This window comes from Sipha flava, unplaced genomic scaffold (assembly GCF_003268045.1).
Source record: "Sipha flava isolate LNK unplaced genomic scaffold, YSA_version1 176_pilon_pilon, whole genome shotgun sequence".
In the NCBI taxonomy this organism is placed as follows: Eukaryota; Metazoa; Arthropoda; class Insecta; order Hemiptera; family Aphididae; genus Sipha; species Sipha flava.
The window spans coordinates 1,508,462-1,524,696 of record NW_020272062.1 but is presented as its reverse complement, the minus strand read 5'-3'; the positions used below and the strand labels follow the sequence as shown (position 1 = coordinate 1,524,696).

At 30.2% G+C, this 16,235-nt stretch overlaps 1 protein-coding gene across 1 annotated transcript in view; it reads left to right on the top strand.

Moving 5' to 3' along the window:
* Positions 1-16,235, top strand: part of LOC112680288 (protein Skeletor, isoforms B/C-like) — a 52,295-nt gene that overhangs the window by 17,948 nt on the left and 18,112 nt on the right. The window contains exons 2-6 of the mRNA XM_025550328.1: positions 4,501-4,641; positions 7,928-8,000; positions 8,100-8,208; positions 9,320-9,482; positions 10,079-10,338. Of these exons, the coding sequence (XP_025406113.1) occupies positions 4,501-4,641; positions 7,928-8,000; positions 8,100-8,208; positions 9,320-9,482; positions 10,079-10,338 (746 nt within the window). The remainder of the gene's footprint in view (positions 1-4,500; positions 4,642-7,927; positions 8,001-8,099; positions 8,209-9,319; positions 9,483-10,078; positions 10,339-16,235) is intronic.

Sequence of the window (16,235 nt, the reverse complement as noted above, 5' to 3'; positions counted from 1 at the left end):
AAAAATAATCACAAATAAATAATTAATATGAGCAAACTAAAAAATATAAATTATACGTGTGAGTGAATCTATACATATTTCATAACATGTTCGAAACACCACGTGCAAGGTAAAATTCATCGTCGACTGTTGTTTTAATATTTTTCAATGACGAGGTTTGTTATAAGATATCAGAAGTAACGATGTAACAGTAAAACCAACTCAACATTCTAATATTATGTATACCTACTGTAAAATTTTTCGTCTGTGCACTATTATGCATTATTACAATGAAATAATTTATAATGCTCAAGTATACAAATGGTATTGTACATATGCTGTGCATATCTTAAAATAGAGAGCAAAATTGTGTTTTTTATTGAATAAATACAGTTTCGTAGACATTTTTATTTTACATATGTATGCATGCCACGGCCTTACGGGTAAAGTGCAAATTTACACTATATCAACAATATTCAATTATAATGGATGTAATCCAAATTGTTTACAGAACAAATATAATATTACATATTTATAATTTCAGATGTATGAGTATTTTCAACCAAAATGAATATTTTTTTAAACATATTCAATTTGAATTACCAACTTTAGTATTCTTATGTAAAATATGTCGTTTAGATTTGGTTTTGAAGTTCTTGTAGTTTAATTTATATTGAAGATGAACGATTAAATTCTGTAATCAGTGTGATTTTAATTCTACATGTTTGTGTAAATTTGGGTATTAACTATTCGATAGTTTTAAAAAGTACTTATATTTATATAAAACTTTGTTATAGCTAAATATATTAACATGCATCTTAAATTTTTATAAATCCAACTTAAAGAAAAACAATTAAGTTAAAAAGATTATTAAATTTAAATCATAGTTGATTGAAGTAGATTTAGTAATACTTATAACACTTTAAATATCTTTAGTTCAAGTTTTAATTAAAAATAAAATTTTTCTACCTATACAAAAACAAATTATTTACAACAGTATTTCCCCTAGTCAGATTTGGGCCAACCTTGTTAACTATTACCAACTATCAAATCAATATTTATTTTTTTATTTTACTACGTTGATCGTTGAACTACTCAGAAAAAATTGTCTAAGTACTATCTAGATACTTGAGAAGAATAGTTTTGAAATGTATAGTTTCAAGGATATTTCCAAATAAATCCCGGTATTTTAACTGTGTTACTACTTGGTTTAAAAAATAAGATTAAAAAGTGTAACTATTGAATCAATTACGCATAGAATGTATATACTTAACTAAAATAAATTGTTGTTCACTTGATATTGTAGTCTATAAAAACCATTTTTAATCTCTAAGTATCCAAACATTCGTGTCATTAGAAGGAAATATTTCGGTAAATAAAATGTAGTCTTATCTATTTAATAGATTCATTTTTATTTTATTTAATCAGTAAGCTTTTTAAAGCATTTTTCTTTTATTTTCAAGACTTTAAAAAGTCTAATTTCAGATTTTATTAATACATTTAGTTAATAAATACTACATACAATTTAGAATATATGTTATATTCATTGTTATTTTTTTTTATTCTTTGATTCGTAGATTTCACATTTAATTGATTATAATTAAAATGAAATTATTATTCACAAATAAGTTTTATTATAGATGTAAGAATACAAATAACTATTTTCAAATGAACGTTGTAATATTTTTTTTTCAGCAGAACTATTGTACAACTAACCATATAATTTTATTTAATTTAATAATCACACTGTTTGTTATAGACCAATGGAGAAATAAATAACATAACAATAATTGTAATTATTACAATGTATGAAGGAAAATACCTACATTTGATTTCGAATTGAATGTGTAATATGCTGTGAGGATGCCTAAGTTAGAAATGATTCCATTTTAGTTTTATCGATACAATTTTTATATAAAAGACATCACACACATATGGTATCGGGAGTGAGTGGTGGGTATCCTTATTCGTTCGTCCAAATCTACTTCCTATTAAAATTTCTAGCAGTCTCAAAACGAATAAAGGAAAATACATAAAATCAAAGTTCTATTGTTATGATAATATGCACAATTCACTGACGTTTACCGTTATCACTATCGGCGATATAATAATGGAAATAACAATAATAACGACAGTTATAATATACATATATGTATAGAACAATAGATGATAAAGATAAATTAATAGACTACCAGTATCTAGATGTTTTATCCGCATGCGAACGTTTCGTAAATCCAGTTCCGTGCGCATAGAGAGTTCGCGATTTTCTAATAAAACGATTAAAATATGTTCGCTTGTGCGAGACCGACTGAATATGGAGAGAGAAAAAATAAAAAAGCTCTTGTTGGCGTGACTTTGTAGGTACCTGTACCCTTGCGCGATAACCTATTCAATATAAATAAGCGGATTGAATACGATCAACCGAACGTAGTTATTTGCGTAGATATATGGTGCATGAAAAAGTGCAGAGTTTCTTTAGAAATAAGAAAGCCGCGTACTCACGTATACGTAACAAGTGTATGTGAGTGTTTGTGCATTTGAAATAGAAAAGTCAATCGGGTACTTTACAGGTCAACAGATTTCCCTCTCCGTTCCACGGGGTTGACATGATTAAAATTGCTGGCGACGACTACAAAAGCGTTTCCGTACGAGGTGACACGAAAAGTTCCAAAACACAGGCACGTGCGCACGAATACGTTGCGGAAGATCGGTCTTGTTACTGAATTTCAACCACATCCCTGCCGTCCTAGTCCCTTTCAGATTATTGTACTCTTCTATACGCGCATGTATGATAATATACAAACCACCTTTGTGCGTACGCGTAATATTTTACCGCAACTCACCGTCGTAGTGAGTTGCCGTTACCGCGCATGTCTAGTAATTAAAATGTTCTTCCGCTCTAATTGAAAAAACCGTGGGCGATAATTGTTTATCGTGACCACCGAGTGTGCAAAGTGAACCACACCACGTTCCATCGTCTTCGTTACACCACGACGCGTACACGTCCCGCCGGTCCGCTAAACTGACGTACGAACATTGTGCGTCCGTCGCGTGTAAATCCAGCAAGTAATGTACATGAATAATGCACGATGATACGCACGGTTATTACTGGGCCAACCGAGGATTTTTGCCGGATTAAGATCTTATAATTATCATTTTGTTACCTGACCCGAAACGCAGTATTATCTTTTCGGTTAAGGACCTGTTTCTTACAACGGACCGTTTGCAAAAATGTTTTTTTTTTTTTTTTGTTCAACAACAACAAAATATGCATATAATACATACGTGTACACAACTTACATGAATGTACACCTATGTATTACAATGTGTGCACATACGCGCGCGCGTTCTGGTTTTAACATGGGCTTCTCGATAACCAAGGCCCAAACAAACACGATCCATTTAGATAACGTTTTGAAACCCAAATTAACCGCTGCTATAAAAACGAAAATAAATCAGTTGAACAAACAAACTAGTTTTATTTTAAAATTATGTACTTACAAAAATTACTAGTTATAAAAAAAAAAATGAATGATTACACTTTAAATATTTTCTTTAAAAAAATAATAATAATAAAAATCCCTAATCTTGTTTCAAGTTAATAAATCATTCACGGTGGAATTTTGTTTTGTTTTTATATAGGTTTATAATCACTGCATCGAACATATTATATTTGAACCCTTATTTATTGAAGAGAAACTTTTATTTTTCGTCATCGAAAAAAAAACAACGATTTGTCGACTTATATTCTATGTTTTTATGACCAACTTTTCTCTATTGGCTTTTCAACAAAACGTATTTGTTTTCACACATTAGTCTAATGCAAAACAAACAGTGTAAACTGCATTTCTGAGTACACATCCAAGCAAACTAATCTGCATACCGTGACATTGTAAGAGCAATTTTTTTTTCTTCATTTCTAAGTTGAACAATATCGGAAATATCCTTTCTAAATGTATACACTTTCACTTTAATTGTGAACATTATGCAATTCAAACCTTGAACTGCAATCACTGACAGATATTATTATATACCACGTGCGGCATGTACTACATGTGTCTACGGTCACTGAATAATAATAATATTAATAATATTAATATAACTAATATGACAGTGATATTGACAATTGTATGCAATACAGTAGGTATATATAATATAGTATATACGAACACAATTTTTTTAATATTTAAAAATTTAGAAACAATATTATTGAAAAATAATGTGCTAAACTGAAAACCTCAGATTATAACTTTTAAGCACTTTGTAAAGCTTTATTCCATATCTCTGGAAATCATTTTATGTCGATTTTTTTAATAATTTATCAAGTTTCCACTCAACTTTTTTTTTTCAGCAATTCTTTATGTACGACGAAAAATTTTATCCTCTTAATATATTATAATAATAATAATAATAATAATAATAATAATAATAATAATATAAGTATAATTGTTCATAAGTTTTACTATAAAGTACATTCACTAAATATTATTGTAATAAAACATTTATTTTTTTTAATTTCAGCTCTAACAAGCGGTGCAGAATACTATGGAAAATTCTTGAGCTCTTTTAAATCCTATCATCACGGTTTAGGTGGAGATGTATACGCAGTGGATGCTAGAACATTACACATCAGAAATTTTGTATATGACGGCGAGGGACCAGGTAATCATTATTACTTAGTAGTGGTCTATTATTTACCTGGTATTAATTTGTAATAAACTTAGATGTGACTTTTATGAGAAATTTTCAAAAACAAATTGAACCTATATAATTAATTCTATTGAACACGTATTCGTAAACAAAGTATAATTGAATTTTTAAAATGTATTTATTTATTCTCTTTATTATTGATAAATTATGAATATTATACACTCAATAGAATACAATTTTATCACAAAAAAATTCAAAAATATATATTTTAAAATTTAATTTCATACATCTCTACTTAAAGGACCATGAAACAAAAAAAAATGACTTTGATTCAATTAATAGGTAATTAATTAATATAACCAACGGTGGTATTAAAATTTGTGTATGTCGATTTGTTGAGGCGCTAGAGCCCAAGAGAGATAGGCGCGTGACGTCATAAGATCACACGGCGCGGCGGCGGCCTATACTTTTATACAAAAATCGCCGACACGGCCTAGGTTATTTATTTATATTTTTTGTTATATTTAACAAAAATTACAAATTAAGACAATAGTCATAAGAATGTGGGTTTTAATACAATTTGGTGTACGTTTGGTCGTATTAAATTTAAATGTACATAATTAATGTTTATTTCCTATAAGTTAATATAATATTAGAATAGCTAATGAAATAATATTTTTTCGATATTTCACATAAATATATATTTAAATATTACATATATATATATATATATATTTATGAATAAATATGTATTATACTAAAAAATAAAAATTACAATTTAAACATTTTGAACAGAATTATAAAATTAAATTGAAAATCTTGAATATCTTTTAGAACGTATTTCTTCAATATTTGGTCTTGGTATTGGAGCTATAGACTTGGGAATTTCTATTTCTTCTGGAATTGTTATAATGCTATTCGTTTGTTTTTTTTTAGCTAAATCAAGTACTTCATGCATAATTTGTTTTCGCCAATCAGTATCAGTACGCTCATATACATTTTTTATTGTATATTTTCCTAACGGTTTTGAGTATACCATTTTATCACCTACTAGTTGTTTATTTGTATTGTAATTATGGTCCAATATAGCCAAAATAGATCTTATGTACATACCTCTATATTTCAGATGTATCCGTTTTGGCATATATTTTAACCTTACATTATGATAAGATTCCAAACGGCCAGTATGCACAAAATGTTTTGCATGTGGTAAATCTTTTATAAAATCTTTTGCAGTTATAACTTTTTTTAATGCATAATATGATTCGTCATCGGATTTTAACCACAATTTATTATTTATTTCTTCGTTTGTTAATGGATCATGATCGCACGTTTTTATTACTCCATTTTCTTCCCATTCGTGTTCATTTTTTATATGATGTAGTAGAGACGTGAATTTTTCAACTAATAATTGACCGTCACCTTTGCAGTTTTGCGAAGCCCACCAGAGATGATTATTTATACTACTTTTCCATAAATAAGCTTTTTAGAATACGTTTTATTTTTAATAAAAATATAACTATCCAAATAGAGTATTTTTATTCGTCCGTTCATTGTTGTGACTACGAAGTTATTTATAGCAGAATGGTTCTTATAACAAAATGTATAAATAATAACCTAGGCCGCGTCGGCGATTTCTGTATAAAAGTATAGGCCGTCGCCGCGACGTGTGATCTTATGACGTCACGCGCCTATCTCTCTTGAGCTCTAGCGACTCAACGAATCGACGTATACAAATTTTAGTACCACCGTTAGTTATAGTAATTAACTATCTATTGAATAAGTAAAAATCATTTTTTTGTTTCATGGTCCTTTAACGAAGTAATGACAAATTTTAATATCCATAGTGGTCATTACCAATAGGTGACTTTTCCTTTTCTGTTATTTATATTATACATATTACTAGAGCGCGGATTTGTATGCACTTAAAAGTATCGAAATATGCCATATAATATGCAGTAAAAATCATAAAAATACGCAAAAAATATGCAGTCAAAATCATGAAAATATATAAAAAAATATGCAGTCAAAATTATGAAAATATGCAAAAAATATACAAGAATTTTTTATTTATTTAAAATTTATAATTCAACTTATAAAAATTAATTATTTGAATACTTAATACAAAAAAATTTAAGGAATTTTCTGAACTTAATTTATTTTTAAAATTTTATTTATTATTAAAATTAATAATCATATGCATTTCAAGTTTATCTTCTGTGAAGCTGTGTTATTTATCGGTTAACATATTTTTAAAGACTGAAAACGAACGCTCGATATCAACCGAAGTTATTGGAGTATATTTGAAGCAAGTGGTATGTCGATAATCGACTGACACAGCAAGAGCTATTAAGTTTACGTCGTAATCGATTATTTATTTTATAACTAAATATATATATAAATTATTATTTAGTGACTATGAAATTTATTTTTAATTTTTCTACCTGACAAAATATTATTTTATACATATTTTTTTAAATTTTCACTTCAATATACAACAAATTTTGAATTTTGCCAAAATATGCAAAAATATGCAATAATCTCGAAATATGCAGAAATATGCAAAAAAAAATTTCACCACTAGCTTCAAATTATGATGATTCGTGGAGATAACTGACAAAAATCCAAAAATGTTGAAAGGAAAAAAATATGCGATTGCATAGAAATCCGCGCTCTACATATTACTATACGAGTACTTATTCAAATAATCTGCTCATTGTACTAAATTGTTGTATATACTGTACACTTTTTAAAAAATTAAATAAATCAATTTTTATCCCTACTAGAAAGAAATTTAAAGTATGTGCGACTAATATTTTTCTTTCGGTTCATACGTTTTTGGCATTATTAAAATGGTGTTTATATTACTTGTCCCTTTTTATTATATATACGTTAAACAATTGAAATACAAATTTTTAAACAACAAATAAACGATTAATGATAGTAGTGCACAAGTTTGCATAATATTCACAAGCTCCACATTATATAATGTCTGCAAACTATTGAAATAATTACAAAATTGAATTTTCCTTTATTATTTATTCAACTGAAACATACATTTGTTCACCGTCAAATTTGAGTGACAGACATTGAAAGCACAGTACAGTCCATTATAGTGTATAAATATATTATACTGATGGATAAATAATGCAATTAACATTTGATACCAAATGTATTTTACCCGTCTTGACCATAAATTGAAAAAAAAATGCTGTTCCTTAATAATTATTTACGATCACAATAAAATGTATCATGTTAATAACGTCTAGTTAATTATTGCTTCTATACATATTTTCAGCTGCATATTTTTACGGTTCCAACGGCAAACAACCAGGTATCAACGGTTACAGGATTCGTGACGAGAAAGCATCGTGAGTTGAAAATATACATGTATACATTCCACGCACGTGAAAACCCTTTTTGTTTCTTGTACGCTCTAATTTTTTTAAATTTTTTTTTTTTTTTTCTAGAACTAACCCACTGAAACGGTATAGGAACGAACACTTGACAATCACTCTGCCCGAGGGTTTGACACTGCACGATATCAAGTGGTTTTACGTTTGGTGCGAAGACTTCTCGGTGAGTGTATACATAGATATACGGGCAAAATAACGAGTTCGGCAACGTCAGCTCAGTTAAACGTATACACGCCTAACCAACGGGAAGAGCTTTATTTGTATATTTACTATACACAGTGCACAAACCATGTACATTAATGTTCGTAACTGTAACACCGTAGTGGCATGTGTATACATACACATACTAATATACGTACACGCACTCATACATGTATGTTATCAAATACGCACAAATCCGCGCGCGCACGCATTCGTATCAAACTAATGTAGATATAATATACATATATACATATGTATATCATTTATTAGAGAAACCTTGTAATACACATTCGTCTGTACGAATTACATCGTGATAAAAACATATCCGTGGCGTTCGATTTAAATAGCGTATTCAAACGTAGTATAATCTAACGGTAGCAGACGAGCCTGACCACTTTCTCCGGTTAGGTTAGTTAGTGTGTATATATATATATATATATAGATACATAACACGTTCAACGTAAGATCTTCGTAGTAGTTGTCTTAATGAAACCAAATCAAAAATTAACTCGAAAACTTTCGGACATAATTGGGCTTTCTCGGTCACTTTTTTTTTTTTTTAATTCGCTATTCCTCGGTTTTTAACAACCAAAACACAATCCGGTTGTTTATTATATATTACAGCAATATAACATACGTTATACATACAGAAAATGATAAGTTATAAACAAAGTTAAAATGTTTTTAACATTCAGTGTGTGTACGTATGTATTATTTTTTTATTTACATTCATCGAGTAGTACAGATCCTGTTACTCATAGAAAGGTATGTAACAAATCGTTTTACCTTTAACCTTCTGACGGCCGACGCCATCGGCTAGTTCTAAAATAATTATACAATTACTAAGTGCTACGTATTTAAAGAACGGTTATTTTATGATACACTTTCAATTTCCCATCATTCGTATTCAATTATTTACAGCGTAACGCTTATAAAGTTTTTAAGTTACTGTAAATACTACTCGTACTGGTATATTAATCATTCTTGAGTATTATAAAAATGTATGATTAGATACGATATAAAGATCTAGAAGCGATTGTTGAAATATATTCTTTCTCTTTTCAATTTTAAAGGTAAGTTTTGGTGATGTGAAAATTCCTCATAATTTGGACTATCCAAAACCTCAAAAAATTGATGGTTTGTCGGGAATTCATGGAGTTTCTTCAGAAAACATAGTAGTAGTTGATGCTCAGACTTTGCTGATTCCAGGATTTTCCTACGATGGAGAAGCACCAGGTAAATTATACTGCTAGAGTACTTTGATATTATTAGTACATTCAATTACTTATTTTAATTTAAATCTTTAAATAATATGATTTAGATTTAATGAATAAACTCATATGACCTATTAAAGAAGATATAATTCATATTTCAACCCAGCTACCTCAAATAAGAAATTAAAAAAGGAAGAAAATATTTTCCAATGATTTTTGTAGTTTTGAGTTGCGGGTGTAACGAATAAAGTACTATCAATTGATACGGTCATATAAAACTTTTAATTTAAATAATTTTGAACAAAAAATCACTATTCCATAACTTTTAATGTAGAATATTTAAAACTTCCATATTTAACTTAAACGCTTCAAGTGTAAAATACTTAATAAAGAGAAAATAATGTGTTTTTTCAAATGTTTTTGCTCGAAAGCATATCTGCAGTTGCCAAGTACAAAAACTTATTATGAAATGTTGTTTTTGTCATTGAAAAAAATGGGCAATATATAATTGTATTAGTTAGTTAAAAAAACAATAATAAATACACATACACTGTACAAATAATATATAAATAAAAGTTAACTTGAACTGTTATACATATATAAACATTGTGATTTTAGATGCCAAGTTTTGGGTGGGCGCCGGCGACAAACCGACTCCACAGGGTATTAAAGTGGCAGACGAGAACGGGAAAGAAGGGCCCTTGCGACGGTATGACCATAAGACGATCGTACTCACGTTACCGGGTGATCTGACCATATTTGATATCGGTCATTTTGGTGTATGGTGTGAGGCATTCACCGTAGACTTTGGCCATGTGACCCTTCCATCGGTTCTTAGCGTGCCACCATCGCTGAAAATGCTCGGTGTTCTGCCACAGGTTTGTATTTACTGTGCATTTAAATTATTATTCAATTTAGTGCTTACATTTATTAGTTTTATTGTCGCAAAATGTTTAGTAAGATTCAAGCGTTTTCAGTTAACATTCATAAGGTTTTGTTCTCCAAACATATATCTGATCATTAATGATTTGAACTCGCTTGTTTATGAGGTAATTGGAGTGGACTGATGACAGCATTTTATATACATGCATATACAGTTAGTAATAGTCTATCCAGATATCGGTAGAGTACGTCATAATCTATGCAATATGCATATCTTCCATTAGTATAGGTATAATGATAGGAATAAATTATCTAAGAGAAGTATCATAATTAATTTTTCAAGATATGGTTTCTAAACATACAAATTGTGTTTGAAAATATAATGATACGTTTGGCGATTTTTGAGTAAAAACAAAAAAAAAATCAACCTTAAACATTCTTCTAACGTGTAATCTAAAAACAATAATAATATCCTCGTGTTAATAAGTTTAACAAAATCTTTATCGGGATGCTGTATGCTGTTTCCTAAATGAAGAGTTGAAAGTAGCAATACATATGGTATACATGAATATATATATAAAAAAAATATACAACAGGTTTTCAAACGGAAATAAATTTCGACTTCACGTGTTAGCTTAGTATTATAATATTATTATACGAGTATGTACGTTTGTTATTTTGGCGTCATAAACATTTAACTTGGCAAGGATAGGAGATAAAAGTAATAAAAAACGGTTTTGAAAAAAATATATTTCAGTACGAAACGTGACCGACAACCCGGCTTGCAGACGAAATAGATAACGGTATACTACAATACTCGAATCCGTCGATTTCCAGATGCGCCAGCAGCTAAAACTGTCCGGAAATCGCAAAAATCGCGTGATACGTAAACGCATAGAATTTATCAGATTCCATAAATCTCGCGTTGGAATATAAGTCCGAAAATTCGAAAATCACCTGAACACGTGAATAACACCCAAAAACGTTCGAATTAGAAAGGATATAACTTACGGTCTGTCGGTCACGCACCACAGCACCGCGTTTCCAAAGCCCTGCACCTCGGACACGGCACATACACCGGACATGTGGCTGTACATGTTTATTCTATGCGCGTACGCGTTACGTTTTCTGCGCGAAAACAAAATGAAGAAACACGCAAAATGAATCGTTCATCTTGCATGTTTCCAATTGATGTGTGTCGTCATATGAGCCTACTGGTCGGCACAACGAACAATCGCGAATTGTTAATACAATTATTATTGTAATTATTCTCTGTTTTTGTACCGTGTCGCGTCTGCTGTACAGGTAGGGCTTGATTTAATAAAATTAGAGCCAAATGCACAATTTTTTTTTGGGGGGCCACCCAAGTCGGAAAAATGTTCTAGAAAAAATCTACATAGAGTTAAAATACCTATCTCAAAACTTATAAAATTCCAAAATCGAATGAAATATAAACCAGTGGTTCTAAAAATGGTAATTGTGTGAACAAAATGCTCATAGCGTCACCAAAGACGGGTAAATCTGTAAATACTGGGCTCAAATAAATCTATAAATAGTTATTAGGTATCAAATATTTCTGATGTTCGAACAATTTTCTATTATTATTATTTTAGTATTTTGTGATGGTAACTGATTAGAACTGTGTGGAATGACAAAAACAGCCAAAATTCAACTGACAATTTAATGATAAAAATATACTGAACTCCGAACATTGACAGTTGGTATTACATTTTACAAAATAAATGTTTGTGGAATTAATTTAAATAGACAATTTCCCACAACTCACGGAGACCGGGGCGGGGGGCAGAAATTGGGGACCATATGCAAGTGCAACTCCATCTGCACTTGCGTAAATCAGGGCCTGCGTACAGGCACTGCAGGCGTGCACCGGAATATTCGTTAGGGCGCGCCTCGAGAACCACACCAAAGCACGGTAACCGTCCTAATAGTCCTACGTGACCAATGTGAACGCGGCGAACCCGACCCGGTCGAACTGTACACGTGCCCGCCGCGCAATCGTCGTCGCCCGTTCAACACGCGGCCGAAACCGAGTCTGATCGAAACACGTTGTTGTCCCGTGTTGCAGAAGCTGAAGACGTCGGCCGTCACCGACAATCCGACCGCGGGTCAGCCGCAGCAGCAAACGACCACCGCCGCCCGCGAAACCGCCACGGCTCAGCAGCCACCGGCTACCACGTACAAGCCGTTTTCCAGACTTCCGGTTCGGCTGCAACCGCAACACCGGAACCCGACGGTCGGCGCCGGTCCAACCCCGACCAGAATATTATGATACCACGTGATACCGCTATATCGAGGACAATAGATTGAAAAGCACCGAGTGTTTTCGTTAACATTTCGTAGCCCTGCGAAATCGATGCATTTTATAAATTTTTTTATGTAACCTGAGCGAAGACGTGTTCAAGCGGTACCCGTAGCTCGTAAAGCACACTGGTCCAGATATATTAAATGTTAGTTACGTTACGAAAATATTATTAACTACTTATCACACGTATTTTACTTCCAATGACCTTATATTTTCACTGGGATCACAAACATATTTGGATTCCCCCGATATAAATCCTCGAAATCCTATACGAATACACTCAAGTTCCAAACCGCTTCACTATAACACTCGGTGCTTTTAAATTATTTGCCTGCGATACAGCCATCGTGATCACTCTGTGGAGTATGCGATATGTATTATAATATTTTTAATAACCGATGTAGGCCCAATGCCGTAACCGAAATAAGAAATCAAAATAATATCCAAAACTTTAATTCTAATGAGTACCCATTTTATTTGCTATTTAAATAATATTTAATGTTTAATTTTTTTATTTTTTATTATTTTTTAATAACAATAAGTCAACAGATTTTTTTAATTTTACGAAACACTGGTTTTATTTTATTCTCTTGACTTCATTACAGCTCGACAATTATACTTGAGCAATTAATATGTAATGAGAATAATTTTTTTTAATATTCTGTATTCATAGAATTCATCATACTTATTTCACTCAAAATTGTGTTGTAGAAAAAATACACCGACTATAGTAAACATATATTTAAAATGCCTCATGAATTTCAAAATATAATTTTTATCCACCTTATACATTCCGCTTGTTTTCACATAATTGTAATCATTTGAATTCATAGGGTTTTAGATCAGTACATTTAAAAAAAACAATTATGTGTAATTTTAAAAAGTTATATTATCTAACCTTTTTCTCGGTTACGCAATTTAATAACGATCACTTTCGCCACCCCCCTCACGATAATAGACAAATATATTTACCCCCGCTGAACTCATCTATACACATAATAATAATTTACTGTACAAACGTATACACAAATGTATTTACTGACTTAATAAAAGTACCGATTCCATACCATGTGCACGATATGTTGTTTATTACCTTATATAATTGGCAAGTATCTCGCAGTTCCGTCACGTAGCCGCGTGTTTTTAGACAAACCATATAAAGGTATGAAGCACAGAATGTCTATACGCATTGAATTTGAACTTTTAATAAAATAAAATATAAACAAAAGAGATATTTTAAGATTTAAAAGCAATGTAATGAAAGTCTTTAATTTTATCGAATTTTTGCTGGCTAAGGAATCAAAATACATCTATTTTATTACAAAAGGATTTGAAGATGTCGTTTAAGTATTTAACATGTCATCATGTGCATGTTTATATTATTATCTTCACAATTAATATATTTCATTAAACTGAACTATTTCCTTCTTTTTCATCATAAAGAGTATAATATGAAACGAAATTTATTTAATAAATTCTTTAATAATTAATAAAATCAAATATGAAAACTCGAAAATTTACTTTTATATTATTTTTACATAAATATTGAAATAATTATTTGTATGACAATTAATTTCACAACAAATGGATACTCTGTAATAAATATCACTAAATTAAAAATACTCGAACTCATATATATTTAATTTGTATAACAAAATCATCAAATACACAAATATTATAATACACATAATACATATACATTTAAGTAAAATGTGTACAAAATCGTTTTATCCTTGGACTATTGGCATTGCGTGATTCATATAATATCGATAACGTTACATTTTCTACCCATTTAAGTACATCATTTATTGCATACAAGTCCTTATCTTAGATTTCAATAAGTATGAGGATCAACGATATTATAAAAAGTATTTTGTGTATTATTATGTAAAATGTACATCATCTAAACATTACAACATTACAATAATATATAAATATGTAGTTATAATATTTAATGTCAGCTCATATTTTATATTTTAACAACCATTGTTTTCTCAATTTATATGTATAATTTTTAAAGGAACTGTGATAGAATTTTGAAGTTATGTTCAGATTAAAGTTTGAAAACTGACTTTTTTTTATTTTTGGATTTCTTAGACAACTAATAGTGTTTTAACATCTATATTTTTTTTCTTAAAATAATTTTTAAACAAATAAAAATTATCTTAATTGTTATAGATAAGCATATCTTAGAAGAAAAAAAAATAACACGGAAAGCGATTTTAAAAATACACCAAAAGTTCTACATATATTTATGTATCATATAATAGTATGTTCGCCATACATTAAAATGTTCAATATAATTTTTCTAATAGTAAATAATAATTGTTGACACTATAATAAACCAGTATTTCATTAACATTTATTTTGTATGATTTATCGTTATGTTTGATGGGGTATCATTGTTCTCAAATTTAAACACACCCGTATCGGTGACCCACCTTGTCTCTATACATTTCGCTGGACAGCTTTTTTTATTGTTTATTTCTCGTCAATCATTCTGCGCTTTCGCGGATACATGACGTCGTGAGTACTGGTACAACAATTCTCGTGATGGCGTAATGAAGTTCACGGATCATTGCATAGAATAAGCCACTTGATTTGTTTTCGAATAATTATTGTCGGATGAATAATTAAACAACGCCCTTGCGATTACCCATTTGGCGGACAGAATTTCGTATTGCGTATTTATCAATATTTTAATCAGTAACACACTAATCTTAAATCTTTGAACGATATTACCAAGCATTAAGTTTTCTGGTGTTATAGCTACAAACAAAATCGATTAACCCGAAAAAAAATTATCATTCAAAAATCATTAAAATCTAAGTGTCACATACAGTTCCTTCAACAATTTGTAAATAATTAAGATTTTTTATTGCCTTTATCTTCGTTATTTTTCTTTGAATTTAAAGTGATAAATTTGTACTATATTCAAAGCACAGAGCTATTTATTTTATTTGTGAAGACACCTAAAAAGTCTTATTGGTTTCGTAGTCGATTTATTTTGCTTATAAGTAGTAAAGGGGTGTTTAAATGATTACAAACGTTTATAAAAAACAAAAATAAAAAAACTCCTACCCAGCAAGAAGCGGCGAAAGAGAGTATCTTGGGCAGTTATTGCCCCTCCGCCATGCCAAGAGTTATATTCAAGGACGATATATATACATATATATGTTTACGCAGTGAATAATGTAATCATTTTTAAAAGTTAATGAAATCGCTTTGCTCCCAAAAATATTGTACTTGACCCCTCCCACGAATAAATAAAATTATACATTATAATTATATTCGCGTTAAAACTTTTTGCCATCTTCGTCGAACGGTATTTTTTTTTTTTATTATTACGAGGTACACAGTATTTTTATTTATTTTTTTATATATGTCTATCAATATTAAATCGTAACGCGCGAATAAAACTTTGAGATGATATCTACGATGATAATGATGATTATGTCGGTAATACGTATAATTACGGTAAACGCGTAATATCGTTGCGTATTGTTACACACGCGCAAGTGATGACGATAATATAATATTATTACGAGCAATAAAAACGTGCGCGCGCGC